Source organism: Saccostrea cucullata, unplaced genomic scaffold, assembly GCF_032062105.1.
Source record: "Saccostrea cucullata isolate Sc308-1 unplaced genomic scaffold, CSIRO_AGI_Scuc_v1 ctg3707, whole genome shotgun sequence".
Lineage (NCBI taxonomy): Eukaryota > Metazoa > Mollusca > Bivalvia > Ostreida > Ostreidae > Saccostrea > Saccostrea cuccullata.
In genome coordinates, this window is record NW_026928149.1 from 141,321 (window position 1) to 168,828 (window position 27,508).

Below are 27,508 nucleotides of genomic sequence, written 5' to 3' on the forward strand. Positions count from 1 at the left end.
GGTCCATTAATATCAGCTCCTTGCTCCTTGAATTCATGATCAGTTTCATTGTTCTTGTAAATCAAATATCATTTACATATAACATATACAGTATATACCCGATATAACTGTTTACGTTTCTATGAAAAAAATAATCTTGATTAATATTTGAAATTCACATTTACATAATTATTTTGAAATGCTTCTCGGGGTCAGTTAACATTATGTATCTTGTACTATAAATTGTACCCACACCCATACGAAGGTCAATTACTGCTTACTTTTACATGCATGTATCAAAAATTGTATTGAGGCCAGACAACACTATGCAGGTATATTTGAAAATTTATTAATCAATCATGCAGTCAATATATCGATCAACAAATAAATTAAATATTCTATAGTTTAGACTAACTGTTCTTTTTTATTGTGTGCTAGTAATTGCATAACGCCATTTTAAAATAAAATTTCAGAATAAGGAAATTTGATGTTTAATAATTATGTCATAATTAATGAACTGATAATAAGATCACCATTTCATTTTAAATAAATATGCAATCAACAACGGTACAAGTAAATCTTAATTGAGCAGTTTTCCTTTTTTAGAGCCAGAGATTTCTCTAAAAATCATTTGAATCTGGTTTTGATGCATAAAAGTTGATAAGTTTATACATAGACACATCAAATCCAGGAGAATGAACCTTGGAGCATAAGCGTGACAATCACTTCGGCATATGGAAGAAATTGGGCAAACTTATTATGTTTGTCTTTGATCTGAATGTGGAGATGCTCAATGGTCCTGGTCTGTAATTTTATTTTGAATGTTTTATGAAATTCCTCGTGGTAGAATGGCGAATATTGTGGATTATAATCATACTTCAAAATAATGTTCCGAAGTAGTGGTCTTTCCTGCTCTCCTACTATAGACATCTCACAGGCATCACAATAGATATAAACCTCTCTTTCACTCATAGCTTGTGATACAAAACTTCGAGCATAAATCTCAGTTAGTTCCAGGGTACAGTCCACTAGACAGATATTGTGTCCGTTTTTAAACTATATTGATCTCCATTAGAATAGGAGCTCAAAAAAGACATAAAATTTTTAAATGTTGACATTTTTATGAGCCAAAATTAATCACATATTAAGATATCGTATCCAACATAATAAGTTGTATCTGAAGGTTAATTTGTTGAGTCCTGAACCTTCTTTATTTGATGGTGGTTACCTTATCGGGCCCTTATACCTGCATGAGAAAAAAATAATGGTTGATAAAAAATATTTTAATTACAAAACTTTTATGAAATGAGGAATGAAATGTAGAAAAAAATGTTTTGGATAATAAAAATGCAACCCTTTGAAAAAAAAAAAGATGTGTAGTAAGTGCATTTTTTCTGCAGATCAAAAAATCAATACATGTTAAATTAATGCAATCATCAAATCGGCTGCAAAATATTTCTTGACATTTTGACGTATTTTCACAAGACAGACTCTAAGGACAGTATAACCAGACAGTCGAAAATGTATGTACAATGTAATACATTTTAACATTTGTTGGATCCTAAATGCTCTAAATGTCAGTGATGAATGTTTAAATATAATCGAAGAAAAGTAAACAATAAAAATGTCATCATAAATGTATTTGATTGAAAGACAAATGCAACAAATATGTAGACAAAAGTGACTTTAAGCTTCACGTGCTGAAGCCTGATCTATATGGCACGCGCACGTGTATGATAATGTCAATTAGTGTGTATAACAATAGATGTGAAGATCAGAAAAAAAAAAATCATTCTCATTTGAAACTTTTGTTTCAAATCAAAATAAGGTTCTCTTAAACTTTATACATTTTATAAATTTTTTAAAGCAATTTGATTCAGATCTGGATCTCAATTGATTTGTTTTTATATCTAAGTTACGCACATCCATGTTGGGGAGAAGTATAAATAAAAAGTTTTTTCATACAATCATGAATCATTACACAGCACTAATAAATATCTAATGATAAATCAAACTGTAAGATTATGACATTTAGACTTAGTATTAAAAAATCTTTCGAACTTTAATCCATAACTCTTAAGTATGTCAACGTTTTTTTTAAAACGAAGCAACTCCTCAAAACAATGACTTTTCATTTCAAAATGTGCACATTCTAACACAATACACACAGTTATGCAAAAAGTCAAGGACAAAGGTTTAGCCTTAAAAAAAAACATAGTTATGAAAATCAAGAAACATTTAGAATGACCAATCACAAACAGTATTCAAGCTAAAAAGTCCATTGAATTTTCAAAATCTAATGTACTACCTTGAGCTGGCAAAGAACAGCCTAATATGTTTGTACAATGTCCTGATAGCCTGGTTAGAACGTTTATATATCAATTTTTATCTATAAAACAAACAATGGGTATAATGATTTGACAAATAGAACAAGTTATGAGTTTAAATCGGATTCTTTAGCTTATCAAAAATATTGTTTAAACATTAGACTTTCGAAAATTGAAGTTTAAAAAATTAGAAAATATGATGGACAGCTCTCAAAAAGCGAACTACATGTATCAGAAGTTCTGTTTTCAGTAGAAGTTTAAAATCAAAAGCACGTTTTTACAACTTAAAATTCAATGACTCCAGTAAACTAGATTGATTAATTTTATGTTGTTTAACGCCAATCTCGAGAATTTTTCACTCATATGGCGATGCCCAATAATCTTCAAATGCAATGTTAACCACGGATTTCTGATAATTATGTAACTCTCACCAAAAATAAGGCCTATGATGTGTACACAAGTCGAGATATCTTTTACGTCGGAAATTCTCAAATCTTACCACATACAAAGGCTTTATGTCATTAACATAAATAAACATCATTTTGAAGATCAAAGTATTTAAAAGAATAATTAACAAACAAGTATAGATCGATATTATTTGTTATTTATTACATTCCTTGTAACACAATGTATCCATCAGCTTAAAGTTAGGACATCATTGCTGTTCAAAAATTGTTTATTATATATATCTCACGATAATCTGAGTTTCTATGAATAACTGATCAGTATCATGGACTTTTCATTAACAGACAGAGCCTTAATTAAAAAAAATCGTAAAAAAGACATTTTAGATGCTTTATTGTCAATTCATACTCTCTCTCTCTCTCTCTCTCTCTCTCTCTCTCTCTCTCTCTCTCTCTCTCTCTTATATATATGGCATTTACACTGTCAACTTTCTTTATCATGTACTAAACTTATCATAACTGATCATAACATAATTAACTTGGACCTAAATAAATATAATTATTAAATACAAACAATCACAAACAGTCTGAGACAGACCATTGATATTTCGGAGCCAGGATCGGTTGCCGAAGAAAGGAAAAAATTCTCCACAATCAATCACACACGCAGGGAGTTCAATGTATTGACTAGGTGCACGGAATAATCCGAAGTAATTTTCGTTATAGAAGGAAGTGTCTTAAAATTGGTTTGGAATCCACTCTGTAACTTCAGCTTATTTTTCAGTAGCCTGTCTTGGTCCTAAAACTGATGGTACTATCGTCATATCAATATTTACATGCCAATTGTTTGTTTGTTGTCCAAGAGTTTCTTGTCGGTAAATATCCACGAATAAAACAAATGTGACATAATTTATGATTTCTTTTATTTCAGGTTCACTGGGATGTATCAAGTTGACTTTATATTGGACATTATAATTTGTTACGGATAATACGTCGTCAATATATCAGAAAGTCGAATGGCCGCAACAAGTGTTTTCTTCTTTTTGTCCTTCCATAGAAATTTGAGAATAGATAATCAATTCAGGGGCACAAATAAAGCCGATCGAAGTTCTAACGTAGTTTGTCTGTTCTCTTAAAACTATTCTTTTGAGTAAGAAAGACGTCCAGTATATCTTAAGAATAATAAAAACATTTTAGTTAAAACCAGTAAAAACTGGTTTCTTTGGACCAAGAGTCCGCGGTGGATATAATGTAAAAATAAGGTGAACACCGGGTCCTTCCTCATTGGATGGTGAGACCCTAAAAGAGGTAAAAAAAAAAAAACCTTAATGACGTATTAATCACACACCCACAGCAAAACATTACTTTTATATGTATTATTGAACAATATTTCAATACATTCACGTATATGCAGACCAATCGATTTTGGACGATTTGCCCACCTTTTATATTTGCGGATGTAACGACGTGTCAGAGTAAAAGTCATCGTAAGACAACCGATTAAACCGGCAAGGCCTATCAAAAGCACCTTCCATATGCTAAGTTCACATGGGTCATCAGCAGAAGATGAGGAACAATCATAAAGTGCGCCACAGTCATCACAAGATTTGCTTGCAGAAGCTCTCCCATCTGAAGTTACTTGAAATTCAATATAAAAAAAATTATACTTTAAGATAATGCCTGCAGTAAATTATCATGGTTGTGCTTTGTATAATCGTCGGAATTTTCTGATAGGAGCTTTTTCAAATTCAAAAATTAAAAAAAATTCAACTTTAAGATAATGCTAACAATAAATTATCATGTTTGTGCTTTGAATAATCGACAATAGGAAGGGTTATCAAAACTTCCGTGGACTGAGGCTATAAAATTCGTACTATTAAGTTTGCACTTCTGAAAGTTCTAACATACATAGAAAAAAAAAATGAAGAAATGTTGACAATTTTAGCTTGATACGTTCATTATTTGCAAAATTATTCTGAAGTGAAATCGACATTATATGATCACTCGGCTCCGTCGCCGCTTAGTTTCATGACGTCCGACAATTCATTGCAATGTCGTTTCTTCTACCCAATAAACCTATTTTGATGAGATTACCTCGAGCTAATTAAGGACTTAAACCCGTCTTGTTTATATGACATTACAGTGTCACGAGCAGCGGCTTTCAATGAATATAATATTGCAGATGGATTTATACATTGCTTGATTGTACCAGCATATTTTTTTTTTGGAGTTTAATATTATCTATCTACAGCACATGATCAACGTCATTTTTGACGTGAATTTTTTACATCTTAACTACAAATCGACATAAACTATGTATCCTTTTTCTTTCTCAATTTCTTTTGGCATCAAAAAACAAGTACACTTGATGAATTTGATTTCTCAGTTTAAACACTTCCAAGGTCTACACTAACCTTATATAATGATGGAAAAGGAAAGCCGTCCTCTTTTTTGATTTTTTTTTCATTTTCAAAGCCTTATTTGTTTGGACACTCCTTATAAGAAATATGATAACATTTTATAGAACCTCCAGAATGAGGTAAAAATCTCATATTTTATGGAACAAAAGTACCCAAACACATATCTAAATTAATTGGGCTTAAATGTCAAATGTTCATATCAAAAGAGTTTTTATCGGTTACACCTAGATCGAAAAAAAATCATGTTCGAAGTTGTGCCGCCTGGACCTACAATTGCTTGCAAAGACATAACTTATTTATTAAAAAAAATTCATTATTTGTAGTTTATTCTATGGAGAGAAAAGATGATGCTGAATAGACATTTCAAAATTCACTGATGTAACTAAAGCGGCTTTAATCTTATAGCGCTAGTCGAGGGACTTTTTGATAACCCCTCGTATGTTCTGATACGTGCTTCTTCACGACAAAAACATTATTTCGTAATTTTTTTTATTTATTTGATGTATGTTTCAAAATTCTTCTCCGAGTGATTGATACACAAAGCACAAAAAGATAATCTGTTTTATTGTAATATTTGTATCAAATATATATATATAGAAGTGCGTACCATTAGAACATAAACTTTCTATTCCTATCAATTGGAATAATATTTATATACTTTGAATATAAGAAAGATATATACCATTGGAACAAAGGCTGCCATAATACCCTGGGGAACATTCACAACTAAATCCGTTGACTAAATCATAACAAGTAGCTTCATTTTGACAAGGTGAACTTGAACACTCATCAATATCTGAAAGGCAGTATTTTTATGAGAATAGATTTCAAAGTTTGAATTGACATAACAAAATGAGAAAAAAGGAAAATGAAGAAGAATCTTTTCTCTTAAGCATTTCATTTTGTTTAGCAAGTGAACTCACCAGTTTCACATAAAACACCATTAAATCCAGCAGGACAGCTACAGGTAAAACCATTGACCCGGTCAAGACAAGTAGCATTATTCTGACAGGGGGTGCTGATGCATTCATCAATGTCTGTAAAATGGTCAATTGATTTTCAATATTAGTTGGAGACGAAAACAAATTTTCCGGAGACTAAAGTGGACGACAATCACCAATTGAAAATCAAAGCTTATTGCTTTGTTGCACTTATCACTATTTACAAAACATCACTTCAATATTTGGAAAACTTATCATTCACAATTTTCATAGCGTTCTGGTTAGTAAGGGAAAGATTAAATGTGCAAAGAGAGTTGAGTACATCATATTCAATAATCGATATATTTCAAACAAAACTTGCAAATTAATTGATTGATAAAACGACGTCTTTCAGGAATATGCCGTTTATTCCAATGACATATATATCGGAATATCTATTTCGTATTTTATTCAAAAAATATTTCATGAAAACTGTATGACTCAATGGCATTTAAAGAAAAAAATATAGATACAAAATTTAAAATGACGGGTTTTTGAAAGGGATCGTCAAAAGTTTTAACATCATATTTCCATACAGGAATTCTAGATTTCTTCGACGCTAAAAAGAGTAAAAATCACTTTGGCACTTTCCCCAAAAATACCTAATCTGTATAAAGAACAGATCTTGAGTGCAGTGACATAAAGGTGTGTTTGATGGAAACTTCTTCCCAAATGTTGAAATCGAATTGTTTTACTCACCAAGTTGACAGACATTTCCACTGAACCCTGCAGCACAGGCACAGGTGAAGCCATTTACATTGTCCAGACATGTAGCGTTATTCTGACATGGGGAACTCGCACATTCATCGATGTCTGATAAAATGTAAAAAAAAAGAAGTTTTTTTCTCAATATTGATTTAAGATGCTCTCTGTCTACACTTGTGGATGGGATACTTATTTTAACTACAGTTTCACGAAAAGTTTTCAAAATATTTGGATTCTATCTTGGGAATCGGTTATTTCACTTTTGTTTTGAAAATTAATAGATACATGTAAATGTATACACTGTATCAGCTAATACGATTGTATATTTGTGAGAAACGTACTATATGTCTTGCAATTAGCTTGAATATAATGTACATGCTTTGAGTATAACAAAGATATATACCATTGGAACAAAGGCTGCCATCATACCCTGGGGAACATTCACAACTAAATCCGTTGACTAAGTCATGACAAGTCGCTTGGTTTCGACAGGGTGAACTTGAACACTCGTCTATATCTGAAAGGCAGTGTTTTTATGAAGATTGATTTCAAAGTTTGAATTTACATAACAAGAAGAGAAAAAAGGATAAAGAAGAATGATCCTTCCTCATCAGTATTTCTTTTTGTTCAGCGGGTGAACTCACCAGTTTCACATATATCTCCATTAAATCCAGCTGGACAACTACATGTAAAACCATTGACTCGGTCAACACAAGTAGCGTTATTCTGGCAGGGGGCGCTGCTGCATTCATCAATATCTGTAAAATGGTCATCTTGATTTTCAAGTCGTATTTAAATATTAGATGGGAGACGAAAGCAAATTTTCTGTAGACTAAAGTCGAAAACCATCATCAAATGAAATTCAAAGTTTGTTGCTTTCTTGCACTTATTACAAGGTACAGACCATGACTTCAATATCTGGAGCACTTCTTATCAACAATTTTCTTAGAGTTCTGGTTATAAGGGAAAAATGAATGTGCACAGACAGTTGAGTATATCATATTCAATAATCGTTATTTTCCAAACAAAATTAACAAATTGATTGATTGATAAACGACGCCTTTCAGGACAAGAGGCCCAGGGGCCACAACGCTCACCTGAGCACATAAGCTTGGAAAAAGCACGTATCAGATAAGAATTGAAAGTTTACTGAGATTGGGAGGATGGCTTGAATTTTACCCCCTCCCCCACCGGGGAATCATGATTTGAACGAACTAGAATCTACTCTACCATTATGATTCCATATAAGTACACTATTATTAATTACTAATCATGGCTTTGAAATACTTGAAAAGAAGATTTTAAAAATGTTCCCTTTATATTCACATGAAAAAACTGTGGTCGACCATTTTGCCTCCACCCTACCCCCAGGGGTCATGATTTGAACAAAAGTGAACTCCTTAATATCAGTTTCATCTTTTCTGGCCCAGTTGTTCTTCAGAAGAAGATTTTTAAAGATTTGTTCTATATATTCCAATATAAAATTTTGATTGGCCATTTTGGCCCCACCCTACCCCTGGGAGTCATGATTTGAACAAACTTGAATTAATACTACCTGAGGATGATATCACATGAATTTCATCTTTCATTGGCCAGTGGCTCTTGAGAAGAAGATTTTTAAAAAATGCCATTAATTTTTCACTTATTCATAATTATCTCCCCTTTGAAGAGGACTTGGCCCTTCATTTGAGCAAACTTGAATGCCCTTCATCCAAGGATACTTCGTGGCAAGTTTGGTTGAAATTGGCCCGGTGGTTCTTGAGAAGAAGATGAAAATGTGAAAAGTTTACGACAACGACAAAAACGACGACAGAGAGAAAAAAGGAAAATGAAGAAGAATCTTGTCTCTTAAATATTTAATTTTGTTTAGGAAGTGAACTCACCATTTTCACACAAAACACCATTTAATCCAGCAGGACAACTACAGGTAAAACCATTGACCCGGTCAAGACAAGTAGCATTACTCTGACAGGGGGCGCTGATGCATTCATCAATATCTGTAAAATGGTCAATTGATTTTCAAATCGGTTTTCAGTTATTAGTTGGAGATGAAAAGAAATTCTCTGTAGACAAAAGTGGACGACCATCACCAATTGAAAATCAAAGTTTGTTGCTTTGTTGCACTTATTACTATGTACAAAACATCACTTCAATATTTGGAAAACTATTCATTCACAATTTTCATAGCGTTCTGGTTAGTAGGGAAAAAATTAATTGATTGACAAACGACGTCTTTCAGGAATATGCAGTGCGATCCAATGGCATATATATCGGACTTTCTTTTTCGTATTTTATTCAAAAAATATTTCATTAAAACTGTATGACTCAATTGCATTTATAGAAAAAAATAAAGATACAAAATTTATAATGACGGGTTTTTGAAAGGGACCTCAAAAGTTTTATCATCATATTTCCATACAGTAATTCTAGATTTTCTTCGACGCTAAAAAGAGTAAAAGTCACTTTGGCACTTTCCCCAAAAATACCTAATCTGTATAAAGAACAGATCTTGAGTGCAGTGACATAAAGGTGTGTTTGATGGAAACTTCTTCCCAAATGTTGAAATCGAATTGTTTTACTCACCAAGTTGACAGACATTTCCACTGAACCCTGCAGCACAGGCACAGGTGAAGCCATTTACATTGTCCAGACATGTAGCGTTATTCTGACATGGGGAACTCGCACATTCATCGATGTCTGATAAGATGTAAAAGACGAAAAGAAGTTTTTTTCTCAATATTGATTTAAGATGCTCTCTGTCTACACTTGTGGATGGGATACTTATTTATACTACAATTTCACGAAAAGTTTTCAAAATATTTGGATTCTATCTTGGGAATAGGTTATTTCACTTTTGTTTTGAAAATTAATTGAAATATGTAAATGTATACACTATATCAGCTAATACGATTGTATATTTGTGAGAAACGTACTATATGTCTTGCAATTAGCTTGAATATAATGAACATGCTTTGAATATAACAAAGATGTATACCATTGGAACAAAGGCTGCCATCATACCCTGGGGAACATTCACAACTAAATCCGTTGACTAAGTCATGACAAGTCGCTTGATTTTTACAGGGTGAACTTGAGCATTCGTCAATATCTAAAAGGCAGTGTTTTTATGAAGATTGATTTCAAAGTTTGAATTTACAAAACACGATCAGAGAAAAAAGGATAAAGAAGAATGATCCTTCCTCATCAGTATTTCTTTTTGTTCAGCGGGTGAACTCACCAGTTTCACATATAACTCCATTAAATCCAGCTGGACAACTACATGTAAAACCATTGACCCGGTCAACACAAGTAGCGTTATTCTGGCAGGGGGCGCTGCTGCATTCATCAATATCTGTAAAATGGTCATCTTGATTTTCAAGTCGTATTTAAATATTAGATGGGAGACGAAAGCAAATATTCTGTAGACTAAAGTCGAAAACCATCATCAAATGAAATTCAAAGTTTGTTGCTTTCTTGCACTTATTACAAGGTACAGATCATGACTTCAATATCTGGAGCACTTTTTATCAACAATTTTTATAGAGTTCTGGCTATAAGGGAAAAATGAATGTGCATAGACAGTTGAGTACATCATATTCAATAATCGCTATTTTCAAAACAAAATTAACAAATTGATTGATTGATAAACGACGCCTTTCAGGACAAGAGGCCCAGGGGCCACAACGCTCACCTGAGCACATAAGCTTGGAAAAAGCACGTATCAGATAAGAATTGAAAGTTTACTGAGATTGGGAGGATGACTTGAATTTTACCAACCCCCCCACGGGGGAATCATGATTTAAACGAACTAGAATTTACACTACCATTATGATTCCATATAAGTACACTATTATTAATTACTAATCATGGCTTTGAAATACTTGAAAAGAAGATTTTAAAAGTGTTCCCTTTATACAGTCCCTGAAACGTTCTACTTTCCCACCTGAACGGTGAACGAACGCTGAACGAACGCAGAGCGAACGGTGAGTGAACGATGTGCGAACGGTAAACGCAACTTGGTGAACGATGTGTGAACGGTGAACGGTGAGTGAACGCAGAACGCGAACTGAGCGCAAACGCGAGCGCAATGTGAACGGTGAACGAACGGTGAACGCAAGATGAACGATGTATTCGGAATGCCTTCAGTCTTTTCCTTGTATTGAAATTATTCTTTTATTCTATCATTCAAATGTCAAAAATAAATATAAATACACAATAGATAAACAAAAGAGAAATAAATATATGAATAAATAAATAAATAATAAAAAAATTTCTACACATACGTATGTTTAAATCGATATTTTAATAACATGATTTTAATCGCCGTCAAACGTGTATTTGTTTCCGCGTGTAGTTAAAAAATAAATTAATCTTATAGAGTAAATAATTATGCTTATTCTTTTAACTAATAAAATAATGTGGACTTTAGAAGATAAAACTACTACTGAGATAAACAATAGATAAATAAATAAATAAATAAGTAAATAAATATATAAATTATTAATAAATAAATGAATAAATTAATTAATTAATTCTTTTTTTTCTGCACATAAAAATGTTTAAATCGATATTCTAATGACATGGTTTTAATCGACGTCAAACGTGTATTTGTTACCGCGTGTACTTAAAGAATAAATTAATCTACTTACATAGTAAATAATTATGCTTATTCTTTTCACTAATAAAATAATGTGGACTTCTGAAGATAAAACTGCTACTTATAGAATGAATTAATTACATTGTACGGGGTTGAAACAACCGTACATGTATTTCCGTGCCAAAGCGATTCTGAGTAAAATAACGGATTTTTTTTTTAAAAAATCACAATTATCTGTTGACATTGACTGTTATCGTACTGCATAAAAATTCTCGTTTTATTTAAATTCTACTACAAAATATTATATATTTATGTGCCTTTTTATTCTTTTATGACGATTATTTTAGCTAACTTCTTCATGTATCTGTAGACATTTCCCGGCCGTGATTATACTCGGTCAAGATGTTGGAAAGAGGCATTCAAATTATTTGTAATACGTGTGTAGATTAAATTTTCAAAACTAAATAAGTAATGTGTTGTCATAGTTTTTATTGAACAGAGAAATGTTCGAGAGAGAGAGAGAGAGAGAGAGTAAGAGAGAGAGATAGCCCCCTCGATTCTCAGATATATGTTGTATCAAATAAAAATTCTGATTATTTTTCCTAAATATTCCAAGCAATAAAGGTAATAAAGGTTATCTTTTTTTTAAGATTAACAAATCCATTTGACAGTAATCATTGGCTTTTATTTTCCATCATCAAGTTCACACAGTTCACAGGAAGTCCGTGCTATATTTTTAGTAGCGTGCTTGTGCTGTCAATCAAAATAATTCGACACTGTGGAGGTGTGGAAATCGCTTTTCACCGAACATGCCGAAGGCAAGGAGTCACTTAGTATTCCAAGAAATTTTAATATTTTTCCCTATCATTTCTAGATCTGATTTTTGCATTCCTGCAGAAAAAAAAAATAATTCGAATATATACTTGGAAGGATTAAGTTTTAAATTGAATGTAAAACATATTCCCTGCAAATTTAAAATACTACTGTCGGCACAAGTTTATACTAAAATACTATTGTTTAATGACTGTTTGATGTTGGTTTTAAGACTGATTTGCTTGTGTTACAATAAAAATTAAATATTAATTAAAATATACTGAAAAATCTCAATAAGAATTTTATTTCGGGAGAAAAGGCACCGGGGGGGGGGGGGGGTCTTAATTATACTGAATAGCAAAAAGATATTTTTAAAAATGTTAAGGTACGGAGAAGGAAGGAATTTTTCTTCTCTAATAATAGACTATTTTAAACAGTTGTTTTTTTTCTAAAATTTAAAACCACACCATCAACTTAATTAGCTCTAAAGATATTTAATTAACTGAATATTTGCAGTACTGTTCATAATTCTCAAACCTACATGTAGTTGAAATACGTGTTACTGTAGGAATAATTTTTTTATGTATTCTTGTCCTGTAAAAGACTTGGATTAATTATTATACATCCATTAATAATTTGTCTTCTTTAAAATTACATCAAATTGATGCCGTGCGTGAAGCATTTGTACATTGCCCTTTTTTGAATTTAATATTTTAGCATCGTTCTACATACATATAGGTACTTAATTTATTAATTATTTTCCAGGGAAAATTCATGTAATAATATCAGCTGAGTTATAATAATAGAAATATAAATATCATACATAATTTTTGCAATGAAATAATTATTCTTCAAACTCGATATCTAAGTTATTTTATTAAAAAAACATGTAAATCCTTACCATCAAAAAGATAAGTCCTTTCACTTCAGAGTTCCGAATGACAATGAAGACTGAACGATAAGTGAACGGTGAACGCAAAGTAAACGGAACGAAGAGCGAACGGTGAACGTTTTGTGAACGGTGAACGCGAGCGCACGGTGAACGGTGAACGCAATACTGTGAACGAAGAGCGAACGGTGAACGCACGCTGAACGAACGGTGAACGAACGCTGAACGAACGGTGAGCGAACGGAAAAATGGGAAAGTAGAACGTTTCAGGGACTGTATTCACATGAAAAAACTGTGGTCGACCATTTTGCCTCCACCCTACCCCCGGGGGTCATGATTTGAACAAAAGTGAATTCCTTAATATCAGTTTCATCTTTTCTGGCCCAGTTTTCTTCAGAAGAAGATTTTTAAAGATTTGTTCTATATATTCCAATATAAAAATTTGATTGGCCATTTTGGCCCCACCCTACCCCTGGGGGTCATGATTTGAACAAACTTGAATTAATACTACCTGAGGATGATTTCACATGAATTTCATCTTTCATTGGCCAGTGGATCTTGACAAGAAGATTTTTAAAAAATGCCATTAATTTTTCACTTATTCATAATTATCTCCGCTTTGAAGAGGACTTGGCCCTTCATTTGAACAAACTTGAATGCCCTTCACCCAAGGATACTTCGTGGCAAGTTTGGTTGAAATTGGCCCAGTGGTTCTTGAGAAGAAGATGAAAATGTGAAAAGTTTACGACAACGACAAAAACGACGATAGACGACGGACACATTTTTTATCAGAATAGCTCAATTGAACTTCGACTCATGTGAGGTAAAAATGCAGTGTGCTTCAATGCCATCAATAACGGAATTTCTTTTTCGTATTCTTTTCCAATAGCATTTCATTAAAACTGTCTGGCTCAATGGCATTAATAGTACAAAATATAGACACAAAAATTAAAATGACGGTTTTTGAAAGGGATCCTCAAACGAATTAACAACATATTTCCATACAGGAATTCTAGATTCTTTTTCGAAGCAAAAAAGAATAAAAGTCACGTGCACACTTTTCCAAAAATCTGTAACCTGTATAGAGAATAGATTGGGAGTGCAGTGACATTCAGAAGGTGTTTTTGATAGAAAATGCTTCCCAAATGTTGCAATCGAATTGTTTTACTCACCAAGTTGACAGACATTTCCACTGAACCCTGCAGCACAGGCACAGGTGAAACCGTTTACTTTGTCCAGACATGTAGCATTATTCTGACATGGGGAACTCGCACATTCATCTATGTCTGGTAAAAGGTAAAAAAAGAAGAGTTTTCTCAATGTTGATGTAACATATCTCTGACTACCATTGTGGGTGGGATACTTATTTTGAAACCAGTTTCACAAATGGTTGTTCTCTATCGTTTGCCATTGTCATCATAATTAAATATTATGCACATATTTCTTAAATATCAATTGATAAATTTATACTTAACAGTAAATACGATTGTACATTTATTTAGAAACGTACTATATGTCGTGCTATTAGTTTGAATATAATGTACATGCTTTGAATATAACAAAGATATATATACCATTGGAACAAAGGCTGCCATCATATCCTGGGGAACATTCACAACTAAATCCGTTGACTAAGTCATGACAAGTCGCTTGATTTTGACATGGTGAACTTGAGCATTCGTCAATATCTGAAAGGCAGTGTTTTTATGAGGATTGATTTCAAAGTTTGAATTGACATAACAAAATGAGAAAAAAGGAAAATGAAGATTCTTTTCTCTTAAATATTTAATTTTGTTTAGCAAGTGAACTCACCAGTTTCACATAAAACACCATTAAATCCAGCAGGACAACTACATGTAAAACCATTGACCCGGTCAAGACAAGTAGCATTATTCTGACAGGGGGCGCTGCTGCATTCATCAATATCTGTAAAATGGTCAACTTGATTCTCAAATCGGATTTCAAAAATAGTTGAGAGACGAAAAAATTTTTTCTGTAGACCAAAGTGGACGACCAACATCAAATGAAATTCAGAGTTTGTTGGTTTGTTGCACTAATTACAAGGTACAAAACATCACTTCAATGTTTGGAAAGCTAAATATCCACAATTTTCGCAGAGTTCTGGTTATTAGGGAAAAAAATGTAGATTGATTGACAACAAAAACAAATTAATTGATTGATAAACGACACTTTTCGGGAAAATACAGTGTGCTTCAATGGCATATATAACGGAATTTCTATTTCGTATTCTATTCAAAAAGCATTTCATTAAAACTGTATGACTCAATTGCATTTATAGAAAAAAATAAAGATACAAAATTTATAATGACGGGTTTTTGAAACGGACCTCAAAAGTTTTAACATCATATTTCCATACAGGAATTCTAGATTTTCTTCGACGCTAAAAAGAGTAAAAGTCACTTTCGCACTTTCCCCAAAAATCCCTAACCTGTACAGAGAATAGATTGTGAGTGCAGTGACATTAAGAAGGTGTTTTTGATGGAAACTACTTCCCAAATGTTGCAATCGAATTCATTTACTCACCAAGTTGACAGACATTTCCACTGAACCCTGCAGCACAGGCACAGGTGAAACCGTTTACATTGTCCAGACATGTAGCATTATTCTGACATGGGGAACTCGCACATTCATCGATGTCTGGTAAAAGGTAAAAAAAGTAGAGTTTTCTCAATGTTGATGTAACATGCTCTCTGGCTACACTTGTGGGTGGGATACTTATTTTAAAACCAGTTTCACAAATGGTTGTTCTAAATCCTTTGACTTTATCATGATCATTGAATGTTGTGCACACTTTTCTTTAATATCAATTGATAGATGTAAATGTATACACTGTATCAGCTAATACTATTGTATATTTTTTGAGAAACGTACTATATGTATTGCTATTAGTTTGAAAATAATGTACATGCTTTGAATATAACAAAGATATATACCATTGGAACAAAGGCTGCCATCATACCCTGGGGAACATTCACAACTAAATCCGTTGACTAAGTCATGACAAGTCGCTTGATTTCGACAGGGTGAACTTGAACATTCGTCAATATCTGAAAGGCGGTGTTTTTATCAAGATTGACTTCAAAGTTTGAATTGACATGGCACAATGAGAAAAAAAGAAAATGAAGAATGATTTTTCCTTATAAGTATTTCATTTGGTTCACCAGGTGAACTCACCAGTTTCACATAGAACTCCATTAAATCCAGCAGGACAACTACATGTAAAACCATTGACCCGGTCAAGACAAGTAGCATTATTCTGACAGGGGGCGCTGCTGCATTCATCAATATCTGTAAAATGGTCAACTTGATTTTCAAGTCGGAACTTTAATATTAGTTGGGAGACGAAAACAAATTTTCTGTAGACCAAATCTGACAACCAACATCAAATGAAATTCAGAGTTTGTTGCTTTGTTGCACTTATTACAAAGTACAAAACATCACTTCAAAATTTGGAAAACTGATTATCCACAATTTTTATAACGTTCTGGTTATTAGGGAAAAATGAATGTGCACAGAGAGTTGAGTACATCATATTCAATAATCGATACATTTCAAACAAAATTAACAAATTCATTGATTGATAAACGACGCCTTTCAGGACAAGAGGCCCAGGGGCCACAACGCTCACCTGAGCACATAAGCTTGGAAAAAGCACGTATCAGATAAGAATTGAAAGTTTACTGAGATTGGGAGGATGACTTGAATTTTACTAACCCCCCACGGGGGAATCATGATTTAAACGAACTAGAATTTACACTACCATTATGATTCCATATAAGTACACTATTATTAATTACTAATCATGGCTTTGAAATACTTGAAAAGAAGATTTTAAAAGTGTTCCCTTTATATTCACATGAAAAAACTGTGGTCGACCATTTTGCCTCCACCCTACCCCCGGGGGTCATGATTTGAACAAAAGTGAATTCTTTAATATCAGTTTCATCTTTTCTGGCCCAGTTTTCTTCAGAAGAAGATTTTTAAAGATTTGTTCTATATATTCCAATATAAAAATTTGATTGGCCATTTTGGCCCCACCCTATTTTGAACAAACTTGAAAATACTACCTGAGTAATCTTTCATTGGCCAGTGGCATTGACAAGAAGATTTTTAAAAAATGCCATTAATTTTTCACTTATTCATAATTATCTCCGCTTTGAAGAGGACTTGGCCCTTCATTTGAACAAACTTGAATGCCCTTCACCCAAGGACACTTCGTGGCAAGTTTGGTTGAAATTGGCCCAGTGGTTCTTGAGAAGAAGATGAAAATGTGAAAAGTTTACGACAACGACAAAAACGACAATAGACGACGGACACATTTTTTATCAGAATAGCTCAATTGAACTTCGACTCATGTGAGGTAAAAATGCAGTGTGCTTCAATGGCATCTATAACGGAATTTCTATTTCGTATTCTATTCAAAAAGCATTTCATTAAAACTGTATGCCTCAATGGCATTTATAGTACAAAATATAGATAAAAAAAATTCAAATGACGGGTTTTTGAAAGGGATCCTCGAAAGATTTAACAACATATTTCCATACAGGAATTCTAGGTTTTTTCGACGCGAAAAAGAGTAAAATTCACGTACGAACTTTCCCAAAAATTCCTAACCTGTATAGGGAAAAGATGGTGAGTGCAGTGACATTAAGAAGTTGTTTTTGATGGAAACTACTTCCCAAATGTTGCAATCGAATTCATTTACTCACCAAGTTGACAGACATTTCCACTGAACCCTGCAGCACAGGCACAGGTGAAACCGTTTACATTGTCAAGACATGTAGCATTATTCTGACATGGGGAACTCGCACATTCATCTATGTCTGGTAAAAGGTAAAAAAGAAGAGTTTCCTCAATGTTTATGTAACATATCTCTGGCTACCCTTGTGGGTGGGATACTTATTTTAAAACCAGTTTCACAAATGGTTGTTCTATATCGTTTGCCTTTATCATCATAATTGAATGTTATGTACATTTTTCGTAAATATCAATTGATAAATTTATACAGTAAATACGATTGTACATTTATTTAGAAACGCACTATATGTCGTGCTATTAGTTTGAATATAATGTACATGCTTTCAATATAACAGAGATATATACCATTGGAACAAAGGCTGCCATCATATCCTGGGGAACATTCACAACTAAATCCGTTGACTAAGTCATGACAAGTCGCTTGATTTCGACAGGGCGAACTTGAACACTCGTCAATATCTGAAAGGCAGTGTTTTTATGAGGATTGATTTCAAGGTTTGAATTGACATAACAAAATGAGAAAAAAGGAAAATGAAGAAGAATCTTTTCTCTTAAATATTTAATTTTGTTTAGCAAGTGAACTCACCATTTTCACATAAAACTCCATTAAATCCAACAAGACAACTACATGTAAAACCATTGACCCGGTCAAGACAAGTAGCATTATTCCGACAGGGGGCGCTGATGCATTCATCAATATCTGTAAAATGGTCAATTGATTTTCAAATCGGTTTTCAATATTATTTGGAGACGAAAACAAATTCTCTGTAGACCAAAGTGGACGACCATCACCAATTGAAAATCAAAGTTTGTTGGTTTGTTGCACTTATTACTATGTACAAAACATCACTTCAATATTTGGAAAACTAATCATTCACAATTTTCATAGCGTTCTGATTAGTAGGGAAAACATTAAATGTGCAATGAGAGTTGAGTACATCATATTTAATAATCGATATATTTCAAACAAAACTTGCAAATTAATTGATTGACAAACGACGTCTTTCAGGAATATGCAGTGTGATCAAATGGCATATATATCGGAATTTCTATTTCGTATTTTATTTAAAAAATATTGCATTAAAACTGTTTGACTCAATTGCATTTATAGAAAACAATATAGATACAAAATTTAAAATGACGGGTTTTTGAAAGGAATCCTCAAAATATTAAACATAATATTTCCATACAGGGGTTCTAGGTTTTCTTAGACGCTAAAAAGAGTAGAAGTCACTTTGGCACTTTCCCCAAAAATACCTAATCTGTATAGAGAATAGATCTTGAGTGCAGTGACATAAAGGTGTGTTTGATGGAAACTTCTTCTCAAATGTTCAAATTGAATTGTTTTATTCAACAAGTTGACAGACATTTCCACTGAACCCTGCAGCACAGGCACAGGTGAAACCGTTTACATTGTCAAGACATGTAGCATTATTCTGACATGGGGAACTCGCACATTCATCGATGTCTGGTAAAAGTTAAAATAGAAGAGTTTTCTCATTGTTGATGTAACATGCTCTCTGGCTTCACAAATGGTTGTTCTAAATCCTTTGACTTTATCATGATCATTGAATGTTGTGCACACTTTTCTTTAATAGTAATTGATAGATGCATACAGCTAATACGATTGTATATTTTTTTAGAAACGTACTATATGTATTGCTATTAGTTTGAATATAATGTACATGCTTTGAATATAACAAAGATATATACCATTGGAACAAAGGCTGCCATCATATCCTGGGGAACATTCACAACTAAATCCGTTGACTAAGTCATGACAAGTCGCTTGATTTCGACAGGGTGAACTTGAACACTCGTCAATATCTGAAAGGCGATGTTTTTATCAAGATTGATTTCAAAGTTTGAATTTACATAACTAAATGAGACAAAAAATGAAGAAGAATCTTTCCTCATGAGTATTTCATCTTGTTCACCAGGTGAGCTCACCAGTTTCACATATAACTCCATTAAATCCAGCAGGACAACTACATGTAAAACCATTGACCCGGTCAACACAAGTAGCGTTGTTCTGACAAGGGGCGCTGCTGCATTCATCAATATCTGTTAGGATATAATGAACTTGCTTTGAATTTAACCAAGATGTTTACCACTGGAACAACGGAACAAGTGTAAACAATCACAATACGTAGGAACACCCTATGTGAAACTGGCATTAGACATTAATATTGACAGGGTGAACTTGAACACTTGTCAGTGTCTGGAAGGAAAAGTTTATTACAAAGATTGATTTCAATGTGAGAATTACATGTAACATTGTAAACAGATACATAGGCAAATGAAGAATCCTTTTTTAATTTTGTTTACCAATATAACTCACCAGTTTCACATAAAACTCCATGAAATCCAGCAGGACAACTGCATGTAAAACCATTGACCCGGTCAAGACAAGTAGCGTTATTCTGACAGGGGGCGCTGTTGCATTCATCAATATCTGTAAAATGGTCAACTTTATTTTGAAAGCGCATTTTTCATTATAAGTAAGATGACAGGAACTAATTTTTGAAACCAAATTTTTGGAAAACCATCATCATACATGTATGAAATTCAAAGTTTGTTTCTTTCTATCACTTTTTACGAAGTCCAAAGCATTTATTCAGTATTTGGAAAACTAATTTACCACAATTTTCATTGCGTTCTTGCTATTAAGAATGAGTGAATTTGCAAATAGAGTCAAGAACATCATATTCAAAACTCGAGATATTTTCAACGAACATTATAAAGAAATTGATTGATAGACAACGCAATTCTTACAAAGAAGAGAAAAATAGAATAAAAACCAACAAAATCTGAAAAGGACACATGAAGTTTTCATTTAAGGATGAATAATTATGTCATATCTGTTCAAACCCATATATTTATATAGTCTGGACTTAGAGAAACAATTAAATTTTTATTTAATTTTTAATTTTTTGGTTATTTTTTTCATTAATGTCACTTACTTGTTAATAAGTACACTAAAAGTCGCACTGGGTTGTGTTTTCACATATTTCTTATGTATAATAGATATCTATGAAGCTAGTTTGACACAAAATACTTACGAACAACTGTTAAATACACATTTGCTCTGCTACTGGATGCATACATATTTGTAGCAAAGCAATTATAATATCCCCAATCTGTCATTTGTAGACTAGAGATTGTTAAAGAAGGCACTGAAACGGTTCCACCACTGTATCTTCCCCCTGAAGCGATGTGGACCGTAGCATTTTTGAATTCCCAAGTAACAGAAATTGCGGGCGGATACGGAGAGCTTACAATGCACAACAGGGTGACATTACCACCTAAATGTCCTGTTACCGGGGAATTTGTAAATACTGTTGGTGCGGCTGAAATTGTAAGCTAAATATTGTAAATATCTCTTCACTCTAGAATGGTTCATTCTTGAACTTTGTCAACGATTAAATATACTATTTGCGAGTTACATGCTTTTGAAACAGTTCACATTATGCTCATTTGTATTATCAAATATACTTGCATATCATAATCAAAATTTTAAAGTTTCCTTCTTACTTTTTGGTATGTCTACAAATGCCATAGTCGGACTATGCGACGTGCCGTAAGAATTCTGCGCAGAACATCTATAACTCCCGATGTCGCTAGAAGCAAAGCTATAAATGGTTAACCGAGAGCTAATTACAGTTCCTCCAGAATATTTTGTAGTGTCGGAAGTATTAACCCTCAAAGTTATGCCACTATGTTGGAACTCCCAGAAGACAAATGTATAGGAGCCGGAGATACTGCAGGTGATTGAAATGCTCCCTCCGAGAATGGTTGTCCCACCCGATCCTGTACTTACAACTGGTAATCCTAAGGAAATAAAAGATGCAAATTGAAACGTTTAATTACTGTAAATGTATTTACATTTGTCCTGTACGATATTTGGCGGAAATTCAATTTTCAACAAGTTAGCGTAAATTTGATTTAGTGCTGTCTGAATTTGCTAGTTATAAATGTTAATATACAATACATTTAGCGATATACTTGAATTACCGGACTCTGCTTTCCGCCAAAATCGCTAAATAGAATACACCGCTAAATGTAATACGTTTACATTACTTTTATGCTTACACTTAATCATCATCACTACTCGTAAGTCGGTGGCCCTGCTTCCACATGTTGCCGTGGAGCCGATGACAAACTTCATTCAATATTTAACGGACTAACTCGGCAACTTCGTTTGAGAGGTATTAGTAATTTTAACTGTTTACTTACACGTATTTCTTGACCAACTACACAAAGCTTTTATATCCACTTTTTAAGACTAAATGCTTAATTGTATATGATAGGGGGTTCAGGTAACCCGACATACCTATGTAATCGTGCCATTTACACACAATTTATCGATGTTTATAAACGTAATTTTTGCATTATTATTCATATTTATCTAGAAATTAAATATAATGAATTTTTCTACATTATGTCATTCTGAAAAGTTTGAAGATCAACATTGTTAATGTTGCATCTCAATGCAATGTGCAGAAGTTTATGTACACGTTTCAAAGAGAGAGAGAGAGAGAGAGAGAGAGAGAGAGAGAGAGAGAGAGAGAGAGAGAGAGAGAAAGCTGAGGAAATTGCCTATCTGAATATTGTGGTTCTGTAATAATTTCGGAAATTAATTCACCCAGATTCCAATCAAAAGTCGTCAACCCGACGCAACTTTTGAACAGTTTCTATGTACCTTTAAATTCATGCACACTTTTATATCGTAAAACCACAAGAGAAAATAGAAATGTGGCATTAAATAATGTTGGAATCGACTTATTGGAAATAAAATCTATGAAAAATATTATCATTTTCTACTACACATAAACGGTAAACAGGGACCTATATACTAATGGTCCCTACAAATTTGATTCTGTTGTCAGGATTTACTCTAGATTCTGAAATACATATCATGTACTGTATAACAACTGAATAACCAGAAGTTCTAATGTGATAAAAGAAAATGTTTATTTAATGTTTTACTTCTAACTAGGCCGTATAAAAATATTTATAATTTTCTTTGTGAACATGATACTTTGTGGTTAATTTTTTTTCAGTGAGTATATACAGTCAGACTTCTGGAAAATGCGAGAATCATTCCATATCATAATTATGGTACCCGCCTGTAGTAGCAGATGTCTGGGATAAACTTAACACACACCTTGTCCAGGAAGCATGGATAATTTAGACTGAATATATACAATTATTGATTTTTTTCCTAACTAAGACTTTGAAAGCAGTTTATTAAAAAGACTGTATCGGCCATTTTCAGTATTGGCGGCCATATTGGATATTTTGCCGCCATCTTGGATATTTTTTAGCTGGCATGGAAACAGAAAATTAGGGCTTGCGTAGACCTTTCCGAAAATATATAGTTTGCCATACTTCCAAATAAAATAAGACTCGTTCCTTAAAAAACAACCAAGATTTAACAGATTTTTCTTCCTTTCATGTGCCATCAGTAGGTACTCTTTAATAGTTAAATTTTCTTACATAAAATAGCAGTATTCACAACATTGATAATTTCATAACTTCTATTCTACTTAGAATTTTTTTCACAAGTCAATTTTTTTATATTTCTGAATGTGTCCATGTTTGTGCTAGAATATATTTGTTTGAATATACCTCATCGAAAATTTATACCTGAACCCCCTATATATGATAAACAATGCGTGCAAAGTTTTCACTTTTGTTTCATTATAAAGTTAAAGGAGAAATTGAACAAAATGTATAATGTTAAATTTTGTAATTTTTTTTTTCTAAAAAACAGTATTTTCTCAAAAAGGACATGTAAATATTTGCTAGTTCCTATATCGCAATACTGAATATTTTAAGTATCAATACACCCTCGATACAGTTTACAGAGTTATTTTTGCCCTGTTTAATTTGCAATCAGTTTTGCCCCGTTTTATATTCGCCTAGTCTCAGTTCTCAGTTCTCAGTTCTCTTTAACAAATTATACTTTGTTGTACGAATTCGCCCCGTTTTAAATTTGCCTAGTTTTGAGTAGAGTGAAAGGTGCGAAAATGAAACTGGGGCAAAAATTTCTCAAATTTCTCTGTGTACAGTATTAAGTTTCAACTTCTTAACTAGGCTAAAGAATCTTACCTGGAATGTAGCAGTTTTTATCTGTTGTGTTGCCAAAACAGTGACAAACATATTTTCCAAGCTGATCTTCACAAGTTCCTCCATTCTGACATGGATTACTTAAACAATCATCTATTGCTGCGAAAATGATACACACTATTTTTATTTCATGTATCTATTTATTCATCATTTGCATTTCTTGAGCAAGGTTTAAATAGTTGAGAGAGAGAGAGAGAGAGAGAGAGAGAGACCTATTGTCTTTTTAATCAACAATATGCAATTATGCAGGCTTTCTTTGAATACACACGCATTAAAGAAAATCTAATTGTTCCACCTTTTTTTTAATTCAAATAGCACTGCATTCAAATTACATTGTACCTAACCACATTGAACTAAGTTATGCAATGTATGATATTAATACGTAGGCGTTCCGTAGGAACATTTAAACGAGACCGTGTTTCGACCAAAGTATGGAGATAAACTAAAACTTAAAAATCTAGACAGAAATCTTGTTGTGGGGCATTCTAATTATATTAACGGTTGCATTTTTACTCTTTTAATCACTTTTTTGTCTTGCAAAAGCAAATAATTTTTGAAAAGCTGTTCCGAATCAAATGATTTAAAATGCAACACTCGATAAATAATATATTTATATCACGTAGTAGTATAATACTAGACTTATTTTATATGCAAATGACATTAAAAAGTACATACAGAGAAGAGCAAGGGAATGAGTAATGAATGAGCATTTCCAAATTTCTAGATATTATTTTTCTTTGAAAATGTGAATGTATTTGTCACATCAGACATTTTCTATCAAAAACTTATAGTTCAATATACTCAAGAGAGAATAAAGAAGTCTGAAATTCTATTGTTTTGTTTTTTTTTAATTTAGTGAAACGGGAAGAATAAATTTATTGGGCTTGTACCTTTTCTACCAGTAGTTATATTTAAAAATATTTCAAAATATAATTTCACATGTTGACCACCATTTATTATTATCACTATGATCAAAATGTATGTATATATATATATACGTACAGTCAGCACAGGATTTTTCTCCAAGAACCGTCTGTATACCTGACAGAGTGATGAAGTTATCGGTGATGAACGTGTAGTCATTATGTGATGACACACTTCTCAATAACTGTTCATTGATTCCACTTGTCACACCTACGCAAAAAATAGTGACAAACTGGTCCTTTAACAATTGGGCTTCATTGGATATTGTGCTCTGTCCATCTGTTATCAGGATGACAATTTTTGCAGCATCAGCCCTTGCTCCTTTGCTTGCCAAAAAGGAATACTGACGAACGAAGTTAAGGGCAGTTCCTATTTGTGTTCCACCAGAGGAGTAAGAAAGGGAGAGAACTACCGACTGCAGACTGCTAAGGGTTGTGTATCTGTTCAGAATAAATGCTTCTGTTGCTGAGGAATGGAATTTTACAACACTGAACTGATTAGCACTGGGACCTATAGAAAATTCTGAAAGGAGATCTCGTAAAAAATATTTCATTGTTAAGAAATTTTGAGCACCAACAGATCCCGATTCATCCAGAAGAAAGACGATGTCTCCCTTCGATGTGCAATATCCTGTAATTGACCAAAAAAATATTTTTTCCCAAAAAAATCTAAACCTTCAGTAGGCACAGAATTTTACTAAGAATTAAGGCATGCTTACCCCTAGCCTCTGTGAAAATAATTAAGAAAATCAAACAAAATTCGAACTGCATTTCCTTCCATTAATTTCTTCAATTCATCTCAGGATTCAATTACTAATGTGTAAATATATGTTTAAAAACAATTTGGTACAACTCCTCAGTATTGAAAGAAAAAATGCTATTACTAGTATTCAATAGGAGTATTTAGCTGCCAACAAAGATTATTAAAATAGAATGCTTTTTTGAAAGTAAAAAAGGTCAATTTTGGTTCATAAAGCAGATCAGATACAATTCATTTGTAAAATGGTTTAAAGACAAAACAACTAAAAGGAAATCTAGATAGTTGGAACAATTGTAAAAGGAATCATTTAACAATTGTTATATCAATACCATTTAATGATTCACCATTTTTATTTTGTAGATGTAATTATATCGAAACAGATATCGAAAGTAAATGTGACACGTTAGTTTTATACATGATTTTTGTCCGACAAGTTGTTCAAAAAATGCCAAGAAGATTAATCTATTGAGAGGCTGTCCATGCTGATATCAGACAATCGCTATTGTAGCATCGACACATGCATTTCGACACATTTTTAAAAATACTCAACACTAAAAGAGAAAATAATCCCATTTTTTAGATTTAGGGTGAATTTCATGATAAACGGTTCTGTTGGGCTTAAACCGAGTTTTTTTCACTTTCTAAGACTGCTATATAACGGTTCTTTTAAAAATGTAAATGATTTCTAATACAATTTATTCTAGGGGAAAATCAATGGCAATATTTTGAGAAAAATATTTAATAAGAAAAATAAGAAAATAAAATTGCTGGGATAGTCATGATAAATTACAGAATTTACTAAAGGAAGCGTATAGAAAAGACTTTTTTGAGTTACCTCCCTTGACATAAAGAACGAGAAATGATCGGAACATGTATAATTTGTATCACAGAAAGTATTGAGTATTTTTTTAGAATATGTTTTATCATTCTTCGTATTTTTTTTCAAACAAATGTAGAAAAAAAAACCAAAGCATTATTTTCTAGTAAAAATTACATATTTAGCCCGGACCTACAGCCCTAAACCCAGTAAACATATATTGCCGACATATGATGGAAAAGTGCGGTTTTGATAAAAGTGGCCCATGTACTGGGGACTTGGCATCACTCGTTAATTGTAAAAAATACATTATTGGACATTTAAGGTATCTTAAAGTACCATATTTGAAGACGTCAGCAACCGAAAAAAACACAATGAATATTAAACAAACTGTTATCGATCTCAGAGAAGTCTGCAAACTACTCAAATCTGTGAACAAAGCATTAAACAGGACCCTCCAGAAATTTCAGAACTGTAATCTGGTGCCTAGGAGAATTAAGCATCCCTTTTTGATTAGTCATACCCAACAAGAGTTCTTTTAATCAGGTGGGGTGAATATTCCGTTGTCGAATTTAGTATAAAAAAAGGCCTTACAATTAGTATGAAAACTTGCAGCCAAAATATGATGTAGATGATGACATTATAGCGACCATAGAATTTTTAAAATTCTAAGTTTAAGTTTAAAGGAGGTTGTAAAAATCCCTGAAACATTAATGTATCTATCAGTAGCCTATCTCTGCTTATAAATATTCGCACTCTGAGGATGCTCTTTAGTATCGAATAAGTTGGGAGACGTACACATTATACGTATGCAGGTGATAGCGGAATATGTTCATACTTGTAAATAAGGAGTTGCTGATGAATGTCGGGTTTTTATAGCTAAACGGGGCTATTCCATTGACTTCCCATTGACTTCCCTACACATTAAACAACGTGATTTTAGCAGTAAAACAGGAACATGATTTCATTTTAACTGATAAATA

The 27,508-nt window shown here is 32.8% G+C and overlaps 1 protein-coding gene across 1 annotated transcript; it reads right to left on the reverse strand.

The window, feature by feature from the left end:
- Positions 1–1,690: 1,690 nt before the first annotated feature.
- Positions 1,691–25,517, reverse strand: LOC134276592 (fibropellin-1-like). Its single transcript, XM_062758826.1, has 28 exons — positions 25,028–25,517; positions 24,008–24,124; positions 21,428–21,724; positions 20,956–21,243; positions 20,235–20,348; positions 19,844–19,957; positions 19,607–19,720; positions 19,242–19,361; positions 18,480–18,593; positions 18,239–18,352; positions 17,845–17,958; positions 16,310–16,423; positions 16,069–16,182; positions 15,659–15,772; positions 14,927–15,040; positions 14,689–14,802; positions 14,287–14,400; positions 10,054–10,167; positions 9,811–9,924; positions 9,399–9,512; positions 8,699–8,812; positions 7,460–7,573; positions 7,219–7,332; positions 6,810–6,923; positions 6,054–6,167; positions 5,813–5,926; positions 4,153–4,348; positions 1,691–4,009 (listed from the first exon to the last, which is right to left on the reverse strand). Exons 1-28 carry the CDS (start codon positions 25,500–25,502, stop codon positions 3,904–3,906), a joined length of 3,993 nt encoding a protein of 1,330 aa, XP_062614810.1. The 5' UTR covers positions 25,503–25,517; the 3' UTR covers positions 1,691–3,903.
- Positions 25,518–27,508: the final 1,991 nt, after the last annotated feature.